At 34.3% G+C, this 17,544-nt stretch overlaps 1 protein-coding gene across 13 annotated transcripts in view; it reads left to right on the top strand.

Annotated features, from left to right (window-relative positions):
- Positions 1-17,160, top strand: part of plppr2a (phospholipid phosphatase related 2a) — a 54,202-nt gene extending 37,042 nt beyond the window's left edge. For 11 of the 13 annotated variants that reach the window (XM_058770733.1, XM_058770731.1, XM_058770732.1 and 8 more), the window contains 5 exons: positions 6,302-6,422; positions 8,846-9,096; positions 10,452-10,628; positions 10,991-11,118; positions 12,713-17,160. In XM_058770733.1, coding sequence (XP_058626716.1) covers positions 6,302-6,422; positions 8,846-9,096; positions 10,452-10,628; positions 10,991-11,118; positions 12,713-12,821 — 786 coding nt within the window. In that variant the 3' untranslated portion in view covers positions 12,822-17,160. Of the gene's footprint in view, positions 1-6,301; positions 6,423-8,845; positions 9,097-10,451; positions 10,629-10,990; positions 11,579-12,712 lie in introns of all 13 variants that reach the window. The other 2 variants (XR_009270267.1, XM_058770730.1) reach the window with 2 other exon arrangements.
- The last annotated feature ends 384 nt before the right edge of the window (positions 17,161-17,544 follow it).

Here is a 17,544-nt window from a genome sequence, read left to right as displayed (position 1 = left end):
GTTATCTATGTTCTGTTGTGAATAAAATATTGGCTCATGTGATTTGAAATTCTTTTAGTTTTCATTTTATTCAAATTTAAAAATCGTCCTGACATTTCTGGATTCGGGTCGTATAACATTGCAAAACTTTTGATCTTAAAAATCTTACAGACCACATATTTGTACACTAGTACATATATCATATAAATTAAAGTATTTAAACATTATGGAATCATAGTGTTATTTTATTGTCTTTACTGAGCTGAGCTGAACAATGGGAGATTTGAGAGTTTGCAGGTTCATTTGGTGCCACAGAAATGTCTTGCAGTAGCTGAACTCGTATGGCCCACAAACAAAGTTTTCATCAGAAAGCAGACAGCGCTGCCCTTGGGTGACGTGACATTGGTTGACACCATCAAACTCAGACATCCATCGCGTTTTATAGTGTCCGTGTCAGCATGTTGCAGAGATGTTCTGATTGGCCTGAGCTCTATAAAGTCATATTCAGTCATCATTGGAGGGAGAGGAGATGTCCACATCAGACTCTGGCTCTTTAATTAAACTCATCCATCATCAGAGCTATTCCCTTCATTACAGACTACACACGTCACTAATTCATAGTATGTCTGTTATGAAAATACAGTGCATCAGTTACAGAATTTGATCTGTATCTATCCTTATTGCTATAAAATGATAAATAATAGTAATTATAAATAAATGTGACATAACTTTATATATTTTATGTTTGTTGTTTTGCAAAATGGAACATTTATATATATATATATATATATATATATATATATATACAGTATATTTTAATTGATATATTAATTATTTTTATATATACTGTGTATATTAATGTATTATTAGTGTATTATTAATATTTTTAAATTGCATTGTTAATAATAATAATAATAATAATAATAACAATTATCTATATAGATAGATTATCTATCTAAAATTCAATAAATCAAATTAAAAATCAATAAATAAAAACAATTAAAAATAAATCAGTAGATTACAGTGTGTGCACGGTATAAATGACAATAAGATTATAATAATTTGTTTATTAATGTTATTATTTTTGTTGTTGTTGTTGTTAATAATAATAATAAATGGAAATTAATAGAAACAAGAAAGCACAATTAAATGAAATCTACATTCTTTGATTGGCTGCATAACAATCAGAAAAGGGAAAAAAGTACAGAGTCTTCCTGTAACTCTGTCTTTCTGTGATTTTGGTGGAATGTTTCTAATTAATATCATGTTTGATTCTAGAGCTTCTGGGTCAGATGTGCACATCTGTGTTTGTGACATTTGAGCCCTGCATCATAGAGAGCTTTTATTTGCTGCTTAGATGAATTGTAGCAAAAACCGAGAGCCCTGAAGCATTTATTTCTCAGTGGTCCAGAGAAATGCTCTTCTCAAGGAAGGATCACAATAATAATTCTCTCTGATTCAGATACACTCACACATGTTGTGTAATTCATATTGAGGGCAGTGAGATGTTGGTTCAATCTGGTTTGGTCTGATAATGCCGATGTGATTACATGAACACATAGTTCACAGGTTAGAAGAAAATCTTTGAAGAAACATTTTCAACATCTCTCAGGTCTGAAATGAAATTATTGAATATTCCATTTTACAGTCAGATTTATATGACATGATTTACAAATACTAAATCAATAATACAAAGTGGTTAAACAATGTATTATTTATTTATAATAATATTATAAATAATACATATTTGTGTGTTTTTAAATAGATAACATTTAAAAACTCATTTATTATATATTGTTTATTATTTTTATTTGTTAAATATTTACTATATTATATATATATATATATATATATATATATATATATATATATATATATATATATATATAATCAAAGTGAGTTTAGTTTCACTCATGAAAAATTTTGTGATTTATTAAAGGGTTCTGCAAATTCTCTAGTCAATTCTAGCTTGCAGAAGAGTATATAATGTATCAAATAATGACAAAAAGTGTATGAAAAAGTGTTTGCAGTTCCGATGATTAATTTGAAGGGAATGTGAGAACAAGGGACTGTTAGGATGAATGATCCAGACTGATGAAAGAAAGTCAGAGATAAACACTATCTCTACACTGCATGATCAAAAGAGCTGAGCTAAATGCTGAGAGAATGTCAAAAAGAAGCTGTTAATAATTAATTGTGTGCTTCTCTAAAAGTTTTCAAAAGCTGTGGGTGTTGCAGGTTTGTTTTCTGAAATTTTGATAGCAGACTGCAACCAGTAACCTACTCATATTTGAACCTGACATATCAAATAATAGTAATTTAGTATTTTTCAGTAATATAATATTTATAATAATAATATTTTTTTTTTATTTTTTAAACAGAACATTTAATGGAACCTTTAGCCCAAACTGAGCAAAAATATGCAATTTGGTGCAATTGCTGATATTTATATGGCCAAAACTTAAGATGAAATTCTGACAGCTTGAAATTGAAATCTGTCAGATCTTTATAACAAAAAATACATATAAATATAAGTTGTCACTCTGTATTCCCCAATAATATGTCTTAAGATGATATTTAAATGCTCTGGATGATATTAAATGCAGTTTAATGATCAAAGCTCTGTAGTTTTAAAACACATAATACAATGCAATACAATGATGATTGAGAGATGAACAAATAATCATTCCTCAAAAGCCTGATGGATCATATTTAATACTCACATTTTAAAAAATGATTTATTGATAATGAGGTAAACCTAATTTGCTTTATTCCAGTATTTTTCATTTTGAAATATTGCTAACAATATAAATGTTACAATCAATAAAAATTTTACCGCAAGAAACATTTAGGGAGATGTTTGTACAATCATACTAAAAAGCCGTTTTAATTGCTAAAAAAAAGTATAAACCATCAATCAGACAACTGAAGATGTTGTAGATTTTGTGCAACAAGTTTTTAAGCAAATTTTTGATTGTGCTAATAATTTAGAGACCTTTAAATACAATACAGTAGCCTTTATAGAGTTAAAGGAACAGTTCTTCTTTTTCACATACAATTAAAATATAGTTATCACAGGCTATCAAGCTCCAAAAATGGCAAGAAAGCATTATAAAAGACTTGTGCACCATATAGTCTTGTGAACAAACAAACGTAAAGGAAAACCATTGTAGTCTCTTAAAACCATTTTAGCTGTTCAATTTGCCATAATACTTCCCAAAACTGAACCGTTTTGCCAGTTATGTGCTTTCATATCTTGAGGTATAACTATTTTGGGGATGTTTGTGCATCAGACAGGTCACTAGATCGCCACACATTCATTTATCAGCCACATAAAACTGCTTTATGCTTCAGCATGATTTGCAGTGTAAATTGCATGAAAACAGCCTAAATATAAGCTTTTGATGTCCAGAGGGAGGATTGGGGAGTGTGGAGGTGCACAGCAGATGGCACCGGCTGCTCGAGGGGTGAAAGTGCTGGCATTTTAACATATGGCTGAACTGTGCACCTCTCTGTCGTGGCATGAATGTCCACTCGCCGCCTCAGGGAAGAGGCACTGCTTGATCTGTTCTGCGTCACGGTAAGAGAGGAGATGAAACGGGGGGGAAAGCAGCAGCGTCAGGCCTCTAGGCTTTCATTCTGTTTCATCACACAATCATCACATGACTGTCTGATTTTTGTGTTATGGTTCATTTTTGAAAGACATTAATATTTTATTTAGCAAAAACAATGTGTTCAATTGATCAAAAGTGACAGTAAAGACATAATGTCACAAAAGCTTTTTATTTCAAATTAATGCTGTTCTTTTTAACTTTCTATTCAAAGAATCCTGAAAAAGAAAGTTTTCATGAAAATATTAAGAAGCGCATATGTTTTCAACATTGATAATAATAAAATGTTTGTTGAGTAGCAAATCAGCATATTAGAATGGATTCTTAAAAATCATGAGACACTGAAGACTAGCTGAAAATTCAGCTTTGATCACAGAAATAAATTACATTTGAAAATATATTCAAACAGAAAACAGTTATTTAAAATTGTAAAAATATTTCACAGTATTACTAATTTTACTGTATTTTTTCATATAAATTCAGCCTTGGTGAGCATAAGCGACTTCTAAAACATTAAGAAGAAATTGAACAATAGTTTATATGTTAGTGTTGTGCAAACATTTACATACATAAACATCCAGATATCTTATTTTTGCATTCGCAACTAATTGTAGTACTGCAATATGTATTACTTGCTTTTTTGTCAATAGGATATTCAGTGAGAGAAAAAAGCAACTTGCAATGAAAAAGTAAACGGGGTAATTTTAAATTCATGTTGACTTTAAATATCGATATTAATATTAATGTTAAATCTAAAAACAAATATTGAGATATCAATTTAAATTGGCTTGAATTTTATATATATTATTTACTATTGTATCAAATTGTAGGATTTGGACATCATATCCTGCCTTTGACCCTTTCCTGATCTCACCTGGGAGTCGTTGTGGTGTTGAGATCTGCTTTATATTATTTATTAATATGAGACGCATATAAGCCACAAGCCTAATCACCCATGACAGTCTAAAAGCTGAGAGAAAGGCTCTAGAAACGCAGCTTAATCTCATCTAATGGCACATTATTCACACTTGAACTGATGTTCACAGTCTCACCAACACACACATCCTCAATCCACAACATCATCACATCGTCAGCTTTTAAATCAGTAATTCGCCCAAAAATGAAAATGCAGTCACCCTTATCATCGCAAACCCTCTAAACTTTCTCTGGGTGCGTGAGTCATATGAACTGAGTGTGTGTTGATCATTTGCACTGTGTGTGTGTGTGTGTTACTCATGTCAGACTGTGTCAGCAGTCAGGTGCTAAACTGGGAGATGTGTGAGGTGAACGCCGTGTCCCTGTCCCTCACTGTCTCATCTCTGACGTCTCTCTGTCTCTTTGAGTTGAAGGTAATGGATTTGATGTTGTGTTTATGGTCTCCAGTTGTTCTATCACTGCCAGGGAAGCACTTGTACAGCATTATAGCTCAGATGTTTAGTTCGGGGGTTCTCACTTTTTGTTTTGTTTTTATATTGATCATCAAGTGGTGGCCCAACACAGTACTAAAATTGTTTATCATATTCAAGTAAACTGAAATTCCGATAACATGATATTTTGATAACAGTTTTTTTTGTTGACTAATTTTTTTAGTTAAACATTGTCTTTATTTTTGTATTTTATTTTATTTTATTTTTATTTTTTTATTTTTTATTTTTTTTCAGTCCAGTTATGGTCTCCAAAATATTGGACATCCCATGCAATTTTTTAATATGACTTTATTACTGTCATATCTCAACAACATGAAATGATTAGTTTTAGTTATTCACTTTGTACTTATACAGCATTGTCTTTATTATTTCAGCGTATTGTGTTTTAATTTCATGCATTTTGTCCCATGCATTTTTATTTTATTTAATATTTTTAATTTGTTTTTTGGTTTTCTCAGGCATCACATCCCATTCAAGATAATTTTTTCTAACATAACTTTGTTACTCACTATCATTTTACATTCTTCATAATTTATTTGAATAATCTTAATATTTTGTTTTTATTTGATCAATTCGTGTATGTTTTTCACATGATTTTCAGTGCTGCTCACTTTTTTGTTTTGCATTCTTTGTAGTTTGTGTATATTATTATTCATTTTTATTTTATTTTATTTTCAGTACAAATATGGTCTCCAGTATATTGGACTTCCCAAATTATTATACACATTAAGACACAAACTTTAATTTTTATGGTTTCATGCTCTATACTTTGCACACAACACATTGTGGTCGACACAAACCATGTTTATTTGCAAGTGAACGTATATTTACTGTAATCTAGGTTGTATTTTCTTTTATCTTGCATAGTTTTGTTCATGGTTTTCAGCTTCTACCATAAATGACAGGCAAAATACTACTACATTACTATTTTCAATGCAAAGGAGACATATTCACATACATTATGATTTAAACCCATATAGAAGCGATTTGTGCACACCTCTTACATCGCAAAGCAGAATTAGTCACGTTGATGATCTGTTACTCATCATAACCGTAACCAGGGAGATCAGAAATAATGAGGTTCTGGTGCTGGCATTTGAGAACGCTGAAAATCAGGGACTATTAGCGACTCATGATTCTGGAAACGCCTGCTTAGCAAGAGTAGGCGCATGTTTCCCGCACTCGGATTTCAACCAAATGGTGCTTCAATAATGCCAAAACAAACGGGGTGGTGGATGTTTTGGCAGCTACTGTTTGTTTCATTTGTGGTTTTCTCCTCTTCAGATTCTGGCTGGCGAGGTGATGGTGTTTTTCATGAGGTCGGAGGGCACGCAGGAGAAGACCATTATCACAGCCGACTGCTGTTACTTCAACCCTCTGCTCAGGCGCATCATACGCTTCCTAGGTACTTCAGCATTCACTGAAGAGGATGATGGCAATTATGTCATAAGGAACTAAAAATGATCCTTCTAGGAAGAGAGCCAGTGTCTCTGAAGCACAGATAACTATATTTAAAGAAAATATTTTTGTTTATGATCCATTTTCAAGCTACAAACTGTGATATTAAAGACATCATGTGCAATTTGTGATTAATGGGTAGTTTTTTCCAACAGCAGGATTTTAAGTTCAAATATAAGGGAATGTAAGTGGATTTATGTTTTAAATGCTGAAACTGATTACAAAGTTTTTTTGTTTGTTTTACTATTTTTAGTCAATTTTTAACATTTTTGCAGTTCACTTAAATAGTCCTGCAATGTGACAAATGCTAATGTAAAAGTACAGATATTTCAGGTTGTTTCTGAATTAATGCAAGTTCATAAGAACTGCATATATAAATAAATTCACAAGAATGAAAAAAAAAAAAAATTTTTTAGATAATTTCAGATGAAGAATATCGTCACATGCTGGGACACTGCTGTCACTATTTGACAATTCAAATACAATATTTTATGACCAATAACAATATTGTATGATGGCCAATAATATAAAGTTATTTTTATTTTATTTTAAGAGCAATAACAAATACGATGGCCAATTCTGTTTATTTATTTATTTACATTTTATAATCTGTCACAAATATGTTGCCTGTTTTATATTATTTTATTTTATGACCAATAACAAATATGATGGCCAATATTATAAAGTTATTTTATGTTATTTTATTTTATGACCTATAACAAATATAATGAGCAGTATTGTAAAGTTATTTTCATTTTATTCATTAATTTCATCACCAATAATGAACAGTGTTGGGAAGTAACTAGTTACATGTAACAGAATTACGTAATTTAATTACAAAATAAAAGTAATTGTAATCAGTTACAGTTACTGAGAAAAAATGTGTAATTGAATTTCAGTTACTTATGTAAACGTTAAGAATTACAAATGGGGTTACATCTGAATTTTTTCACACACACTCCCACATACAGATTTCATTGATTTCTTTTATAAATTGCAGTGTATAACAACACACTTTTTACCTGGTCAAAAACAGCTCTGTTACAGTGACTCATTTCGGTGCATATCTCTTTACATGCTAATGAGCTCTGCTCACCCCGCCTCTCTCTTCTGTGGAAGAGCAAAGGCGATTTGCAAATAATCATTAAAAAATATAAAGTGTGAGACGTACTTCTTCTGGAGGTGCAGCTGGATCATGACCAATGGGTACTGATCCATCCTTGAGTTTTAACTTTTTAACAAAACCTGCCTTGAATTGTCCCTCGTTCAGAGAACAGTATGGAGTAAAATTATTTTTGCAGACATAAATTAATTTAGGTGTTTTCGGTGGCGCATTTCCATCAAAATCAAAAACTAATCCTCTGCGTCCTCAGTGGCTCTGATGTCGGGAGAAAATTTAGACCATTTAGACAAAATTTATTACTTACAAGACATTTTTGTCGCTACAGCTGCTCGAGCGCGGAGAAAATGACGGACTTTGTACAACTGGCTCAGTGCAGAAATATGCTAATATGGGACAGTATGTCAGCGGCGGGAGGGGTAAATTTTGAAAATCAAAATGGCTTGATAATTGAGACTGTTTAGGTTTTTGGGGGATTCAAAAAATTTGTGAATGGATTTTTATCGTTGTAGGGTGGTTGTGTCCACACACTGCTAAAACATATTTACATGTAAATGAAAGATATTTTGCATCCAATGTCTCCAAAATTAAAATATTATAATCTTAATTCAAGTGATGAAGGATTTCTAAAGTCTGAAAGTAATCAGTGTTGAGTACAACTGTAAGGTTAACCCGGCCTAGTTTACATGTTTGAAAATGATTAACAGTTGAAAACATTAGAAATTTAAAAAAGTAATCAAAAAGTAATCAGATGTAATCAGTTACATTACTTTAATAAAGTAATTGAAAAGTTACACTACTTATTACATTTTAAATAGGGTAACTTGTAATCTGTAACCTATCACATTTCCAAAGTAACCTTCCCAACACTGCTAATGAATATGATGACCAGTTTCATTTTATTTTATTTTATTTTATTTTACGACCAATACAAATATAATGACTGGTATTGTAAAGTTAATTTTATTTTATTAATTAATTTCATGACAAATAACAAATATGATGATCAATATATTTATTTTATTTTATTTTTATAAAATTTTATGACCAATAACTAATTTAATTAATAATTAGTTATTTTTTTATTTTATCGGCATTAATGAATATGGTGGCCAATATTATAAATATAATTTATTTTATTTTATGTTCCATACAGATATGAACTCCAATATATTAGCAGCCTCTATTTTTTTTTTTTTGCATGTGTTCTGTTTGTTTCTGAAAACTTTGGTCTCTGTCCTGTCACACAGGTGTCTACACCTTCGGCGTGTTTACCACCACCATCTTTGCCAATGCTGGGCAGGTAGTGACAGGAAACCAGACGCCTCACTTCCTGTCAGCATGCAGGCCAAACTACACAGCATTGGGCTGCCATTCCAACCTACAGTACATCACAGAGCGCAAAGCCTGCACGGGAAACCCTCTCATAGTAGTATCTGCACGGAAATCCTTTCCCTCCAAAGATGCGGCCCTTAGTGTTTATTCTGCAGTGTATACAGTGGTGAGGATCTGAAATAACAACCTTTTGTAACATATGTACTGACAAGCAAACAAAATAGCACTCTGGAGTTCTAAGCAGTCTTTCAAACTCCAGGACACAAAAAGTGATTGTTAGCTAGTGACTGTGATCAAAAATGGCACGTAAAGCTTATAGATATTCTTAAATTCAGTAATAATATTCAAACTTGCAATCATATAGTTGTTGTTGTTTTTTTTTAAAGTCAATAGGCAACCTGCAAAGCTTCGAGCAGGTCACAGGTCAGGCTTTTTGAGGTGATTTATGCCGGTTAGTAGTACTGGTCTAGCTGGTGCTCTGGTATTGCCTTGTCATTAGCAAAAATAGTAAAACAGGTTCAGCATGTTCTTTCTGGTGATTCTGGTTAGACAAGGATGTTTTGGTGGTTAAAGGCCAATTCACACCGCACTAACAGACGCAGACCAACACAGACAGCAGACTGAGTACAGTACGTCATTTCTCAGACGTTCCAAGACCGGACAAATGCAGATACAGCATGTTCAAGCACCAACCAATGCCAACAGACACCGACAGACATAACACACTGAGCAGAACCTGACAAACATGTCTGTTGCTGTTTGTCGGCGTCTGTCGTTGCAGTGTGAATTAGCCTTAAGATTGTCAAACAGGTGCCTTTTCCATTTTAGATTGTTAAAGACAATTTTTGTAAGTTTTTTGTCTTGCAACTTTCTATGAGACTAATAATTACATGAAGTGGAGCTTTTCAAACCAAGGTATATATTATATATAATAGGCATGTATATGTTAATTAAATGCTCGGGGTCAATAAATTTAAAGAAATGTATCATGGTTTCCGCAGAAATATAAGGCAGTACAACTGTTTTCGACATAATGTTTTTTGAGCAACAAATCAACGTATCAGAATGATTTCTGAAGGATCATGTGACACTGAAGACTGGAGTAATGATGCTGAAAATTCATCTTTACATCACAGGAATAAATTAAATTTCAAAATACATTCAAATAGAAAGCAGTTATTTTGAATTGTAATAATATTTCACAATTTTACTGTTTTTACTGTATTTTGATCAAATAAATGCAGCCTTGGTGCATGAGCAAAGGAGCATAAACTTCTTTCAACATTGAAACATTTTCCTATATATATATATTCTTCACATGAAGTCATGAACTAACAATGGAAAAATAATACTAGATACTTAATAAAATATCTAATACTTATAAAATCTAAAATACTACCTACAATAATACAATAAAAAAAGTACTTAACAATAGTTTTAAAGCCATGCATTATAGCAATGTGCCTAATTGTACTTGTATCAGGCATATTTTCACCACTGTCTGTCTGTCTGTGCTTGCAGATGTACGTGACGTTGGTGTTTAGGACTAAAGGGACGCGTCTGACCAAACCCACACTGAGTCTGACTCTACTGTGTCTGGCCATGCTGGTCGGTGTGGTCAGAGTGGCTGAATACCGCAACCACTGGGCTGACGTCCTCGCTGGATACTTCACCGGCGGAGCCATCGCTGTCTTTCTGGTGAGAGCGTGCGAGGTGTGATTAAAACAGCACTGAAACAACAAGGATGTTGATCCAGGAACATGTTGTACTTCAAGAAATCACGTTCACCATTTCTGAAGGATCATGAGTCACGGAAGACAGTAATGATGCTGAAAATTCAGCTTTGATCACAGGAATATATTACAGTTTAAGATATATTTAAATAGAAAACAGCTATTTCAAATTGTAATAATATTTCACAATATTACAGTTTTTACTGTGTTTTTGATCAAATAAATGCAGCCTTTGTGAACAACTATCAAAAGCATTAAAAAAAATCCAATCTCTCCATCACTCGCTCCACTGCTGCTCTCTTTCTTCACTCTCTCTTCTCTCTCCAGGTGACGTGTGTGATCAACAACTTCCAGCAGACAAAGCCCCCACCCCCACCGGTGCGACCCCAGCGCCCTGAGTCTGTGCTGGGCATGCCCATGGTGGCGCTGCCCTGCGTAGAGAGTCCACTTGAAAAGTTAAGTGGCACTCAGGTAAGGGGTGGGAGTGGGTTAGTGGCAGGGCTGCACACATAAGGGGGATGGATTACGCCCCACCCTGTCCTTCTGTGTTTGACCCAGTGGACCCTAATGTGACTCCCAAGACCCACCCAGCCCTCCTTCTCCCTTTACTAGCATGTCCAACCTGCACAACCCAAAAATCAGCCACAGCACCCTGCAAAACCCACTGATGCTCTGGAGGATTGATCTGCTCCTTGCTTATCCCGAAGAGACGTTACATTACTTTTATAATAGAGTAACTGAGAAGCAGCAGAATGTTTAGGGCCATTAATTCATTGATCCCTCTGTGGGTTAATGGGAATTTAAAATCTCTAGAGCAGATGTACCTTTACGACAAAGAAAATGGACTGTGTAGCATGTGGAACTTCAAAGATGGAAGGCCATTAGATGGTTCATTCTGGGAAAAATTATCGCAGTGTGAGTTTCCCTTCGTAGGCCACCCTCATCCTCCTCACTTTTGAAACTACTTTGCCTTTTTTTCCTCTCTTTGTCACCTCGACCATACAGTCATCCCTCTTCTCCCTCAGTCTTATATTTTATTTAGTGATGCACCGAAATTTTAGCAACCAAACTGAGGTGTCACGGAGGGCCGAAATCATTGACCGAAACAGTGATGCCAATGTCACGTTTTGACTGTCAACATCTATTCTGTGAACACAACGTTATGGAAGCCTATTTCCACCATGGAATAAAAATATACAAAATGTAATTGAGACCTTTTCTCTCACAATTCTGACTTTTTTTCTTGCCATGGAATTTAAAAAAGGTAAATTGCGTCTTTTTCTATAACATTTCTGACTTTTTTCACAGCAAAGAGTTTTAAAAAAGTAAATGCAACTTTTTCTCTCCTAATTCTAACTTCTTTCTCGCAATTCTTACATTTTTTATTGCGAGATATAAACTTGCAGTTCGGAAAAGAAAAATCTTAATTGTGAAATATAAACTCGAAATTGAAAGACAAAAAGTGAGAATTGTGAGTTAAAAATAAAAAGTAATTGCAACTTTTTATCTCACACTTGTGAATTTTTATTGAAATTCTGACTTTTTTCCCAGAATTGTTAGAAAACATGGTGGTGTGACAGATCACTGTAGGCATCACATTCATCATGGCACATTTATCTCAGAAAAGCCATTAAATTACAATAAACTCGATAGTTAGCTAGAAAAAATAACTGTAGAGTGGAAAATTTTAATAAGTATATGCACTATATTACATATTCACTGTATTTTCGCAACCTGTTTGTGATATCTTTATTATTTAATGTATGTTTAAATAACGTATGTCGTGAAAAACAGTTTTTCTTACAGCCATCGTTTAAATGATTATATTTCATCAAAATTGTAGTAGATTATAGTAGAAAAATAAAAATGATATCTAAACTTTTTAAATGTTTGAATCTGTTTTAATTTCGGTTTTTGGTGTGTCGGTAAAAAATGAATTTTGGTGCATCACTAATTTTATTCTATCCGAAGACAGTTTCCACCTTCCAGACTTGGTTTCTCATCCTTTCTCTCTCTCTCCCCTCACACTCTCTCTCTCCCCCCTTACAGACTCCAAGGGGATCTCCATTCACTGAGATCACATGACCATCAGCCTCATCGGTTCCCCGTCCCCCCCGATGTCCTCATACCGTCTCGCTCCATTTCCAGCGAAGTCTAGACCAGCCGTCTCAGCACGCGCGCCACTGCGCCGCCTACTCCACGGGACGCTCCGCCACTCTGCACCGCTCCTACTCGACGCAGGTCTAGATTTCCTCACCTCCAACCCCTCATCCTTCATATTCCTCCATGCTGCCGATAGGGCCTCCACAAACCGCTCAAACAAACCACGAGAAGCACTTTTAGAGAGCCTGCTTGGAGATCCCGAACACCTGCATGAAAGCCAGAAAGCACAGGCAGGCATCTCTCTTTTGCCAGAGAGTTTGTTTGGACTGTGGGTGGAGGATTCGCACCTGTTCAGACCTCTCAAAACCAACCCGACCTACTTCCTGGGGAACCGATGAAGAAGTCTTGATCAGCTTTTGGCTGAAATTCAGAACTCTGGCTGCAATTTTTACTGCAGTGTCAGTTTGTATGTAAATACATGCAGTTTTTTTTTTTTTTTTGACGTTTTGGTTAAAGGCATGTCTATTTTGTTCCATTTTGTTCATTAGGGTGACCATACGTCCTCTTTTTCCCAGACGTGTCCTGGACGGGTTTATAAATTGCCTAAAGGTCCAGATTTTGGCTTTGTTTTCCTATTGTTTTCATACTTGCTGAAGGTAAGTACTTTGACCAATAGCATGCAGGCATTCTATAAAATCGACCAATCGTGGCATGCAAGAAGGCAGGATCTACAGAGAACATCAAAGCAATGCAAATACATATACATATAATGTATGATGATATACCAATAGGAAAACAAAGCCAAAACCTGGACATTTTAGGCAATTTAGAAATCCCAGCCAGGACATATCTGTGAAAAAGTATGTTCACCCTAGTACTGATGGAGTTTTTAAGTCACATTTATAGTCATCACAATGTATGGTTTTGAAAAATGACATACATAAACTACATTGATTTGTTTTTGAGTCATATTCACTATGCACTTGGGACAGTCTCATCATCATCAGCTATCTGGACATCCTGTAAGTGCACATCAAGGAAAAAACTCTAAACTTGGAGACGTTCTTGATACCAGCTCTTGTAGTAATGTTTGGATGCATCGTAAGGAATTGATAGACAGAATGACAGACATAAAAATCAACCACAGCATTCTTTTTAATATTTATTGTCTGGTTCGTGCTCGCAAGGATTTTTCCACCAGCTAGATGTAATGCACAGTCTGACATGAAGGCCTTTTCATTACTGTCTCCCTAGACACAAGGCTTTCAGACATGAGACATTCTTATAGTTTTTCATCAAAATATGGATTGGATTTTTCATTTCTCAGGAGAGAAAAGCAAGAAAAGCACCCCATGACGTCAACAGAAGAGTAAAGACAGAATCTGTATTGTTGTTGGTATTTCTGTGAAGGTTTTCAAAAATGGAGGTCAGCTAGTTTATTTCCTGTATAGTGAGCAACCCCTTCACATTCATATTACCATGTGTTACTAGCAGGGTTGTGCAACATTCAGAATTGAATTGATCCTTGATTGTAAATCAATTTTGATTTACAGTTCATGAATTTGAATTGAACTTTAACTTGAGGTAGCATTAAGTATTGAACAGATTCAGTATTAAAGTTTTCAATGCAAGGAAGTAGAATTAAATGACTTGAAATTTGAAGAAATTCTGTATGGTAAGCTTTAACTTGAAATGAAAGTTTTATTTAGATAAACTTTGAATGTTGGCGTAAAGTCTTTTTTTGGATAACAGATGCAACTTTTGTAACTTTAAAGTTTTTTTTAACTCTAATTTATTTATTTTATTTTATAGGCACTTTTGTAAATAAAAAGCTCTTTTCATATTCCAGGAATACCTTTAAGGAGTGTACATTTACTGTGTTAACATTTAGTTTGCTTTTTTTTTTTTTTTTTTGTATTAATGCACCTTATTTTTCTTTTTTTGTTATCTAGATATGAAATTACATATAGGCAATGTTAGATGTCATGTTCAGATTTATATTAAGTTAATATTTTGTACTAAACTAAACAGAAATAACAAAATAGAAATCAAAAGATGATATAGACAGACAGATAGATAGATAGATAGATAGATAGATAGATAGATAGATAGATAGATAGATAGATAGATTTGATTTCCTGTGGGGTGTGGCCAATTCAATTCTAAATCACATTTGTAAAATGAAAGAGAACCAATTCTGAATTTTGCACAACCCTGGTTAGCAAGTTTGTAAAAACCTTTGGCTGTCATTTTCTAATGACGATGTTATGAAAGGTCCTTGCAATGAAATCATTCCTGCAAACAGCATAGGATGCCTGGTAATGCAGTGGGATTTTAAAGTTATTTGAGCTATTTGATGACTAGTTAACATTAATCAATAGCCTGCACTGCCTGGGTGATGAAAGACAAAAAGAAAAGTTGTTTCAATAGTGAAGCGAGGTTTTCTGTTGGAGGAACATGCAATGATGAATCATTCATAATAATGAGCAGGAAAGTGTATTAAAGGAACAGTTCACCCAAAAATGAAACTTTCTGAAAATGTACTCACCCTCAGGCGATCTATGATGTAGATGTAGGTATGAACAGAAATTCAAGAAATGTGTTCATGAGTGTATCCTCTGCAGTGAATGGGTGCCGTCAGAATGAGAGTCCAAACTGCTGATAAAAACATCACAATAATCCAAGTAACCCACATAACTCCAGTCCATCATTAATGTCTTATGAATCGGAAATCTGCATGACTGTAAGAAACAAATGAATGTTTAAGGCATTTTAACTTGAAGCTGTTAATTCCAGCTAAAATATGAGTCCTCTATTCAAAGAATGGCTTTCTCCAGTGAAAAAGTCTGAATCAGGAGAGAAATCTGCACAGATCAAGCACCGTTTACAAGAGAAAACAGTACAAAACATTTCTAAATGAATGTATTAGTGGATTTTGATGTGAGAGGACAACAGGAGATTGTTATTGGCATTACAGATTATTACAGGCATTATTATGGATTATGGACTCATGTTTTGGCCAGAAGCAACAGTTTAAAGTTAAAACACCTTAATGATGGATTTGGTTCTTACAAACACAGCTTTTCACTTCACAAGATGTTAATTGATGGACTGGAGTCGTAGATGACTTGTGGATTATTGTGATGTTTTTATCAGCTGTTTGGACTCTCATTCTGACGGCACCCATCCACTGCAGAGGATCCACTGGTGAACAAGCGATGTAATGCTACATTTCTCCAAATCTGTTGCAACGAAGAAACCAAAGTCATCCACATCTTGGATGGCCTGAGGGCGAGTAAATTTGAGAAAATGTTATTTTCTGGATAAACTACTCTTTTAAGAAATTAAATTGGGGAAATTTTGAGTAAATGGTTAAGTGTCTCAGGCAGCTAAAATAAAGTAATGGCCACAGATTCACATGCTCATGTTTGATCAACTATAATAGATTTTGTACACAGAGGATGTTCGTGAGCGGTATCAGTCGGCTGTATGTGCTATACCATGCATAAACCAAGTGTTGTGCACTTCATAATTTTATCAAGCTCTGTTAAATTTTTTAGAATGTTTGCTTTAAATCACATTTCTTTTCTAACATAGTGTTTACTTAGACTAATTGTTTGGTACTGTAAGTAAGCTGTGTATACAAATTGTGTGTACTTTAATCAGATGTGTAAACGCTCCACCTTGTTGCACTCCAAACGGTTGAAAATTAATGTTTGTAACATTAACTGTGACATCTAATCTGTCTGATGCCCCTCAGCCTTTACATCCCGGCACCAGGTCCAGCCTCTGCCACATTCTGTGCTACGTACAGTTACTGTCTCTGTTGTAAGAGCACCATCTACACATGCTAAGAAACACCTTCACACCCTGAAAACACTCCATTAAAGGTGAAGTCTGCAGTTTTTTACCGCTGGGGAATGGAATTGCAATAACAGCAATGACCTCTGCTATTGGTCAGACAAGCAGAAAGCCCCACCCCAAACTCATGCTATTGATTGAGCCAATGCTGTTTTGGGCTGGTCAGGAGGATTCTCAAAGAAACAGATCAAGAAAGAGTCCAAGCCATACACTTTTTGGGCAAATCAAGCTGCAAATGGTTTATTTATAATTATAGAGACTGAAAAAATTACATGCTTCACCTTTAAAAATCTTTTATCTGTAGCTCTCAGCACTCTTATTCCTTCTTTCATACACCCAAATGAAAAGATATTTGTACAGTTTTGCAAACAAGTCTTTTTGTAGTAAAAAAAGAAAAAAAAAATGACAAGAGTTTTGCACACCATTCCTGTGCACCGGATTAATTTGTTACATTGGTGATTTTCATTTATATACACCCAATGAGTCATTGATCTGTGTTTTGGGTAATTAAATAAAGTAAAAGCGTGACATGCCTCTGACACTTTCTGTGACATTTTTGTTGACTGCTGGAGGCCTGTTCCATTTTAGTTACAATATGTGACCAAAAAGAGCCTTTTAAAATGATTTGACTAATTGTGTGCTGTTATATAAGTCACATGTGACTGGCAGGCTGAAAGAGTACTAGTACAATAGCATACATCTAATTCCGTGTTGTATTTCTATATGCATTAAGACCACAGATATTTCATATCCATGTTCAGAAGATTTGCCTGTCAATGTGACCAAAATTCTGTTTCTGCCCAGTCTTTTTTATTTTTGTTACATCTTTGCTCTCGTCTGCAAGACAAAAGCTCCCCAGATAATTATACGTTTGATGTCACCTATAAAATAAGTTATGCAACTGCAGAGGTGTTTTA

The sequence above is a fragment of the Onychostoma macrolepis genome, chromosome 03, assembly GCF_012432095.1.
Source record: "Onychostoma macrolepis isolate SWU-2019 chromosome 03, ASM1243209v1, whole genome shotgun sequence".
Taxonomy (NCBI): domain Eukaryota; kingdom Metazoa; phylum Chordata; class Actinopteri; order Cypriniformes; family Cyprinidae; genus Onychostoma; species Onychostoma macrolepis.
The sequence above is the reverse complement of the archived record's forward strand: the minus strand, read 5'-3'. Positions and strand labels throughout refer to the sequence as shown.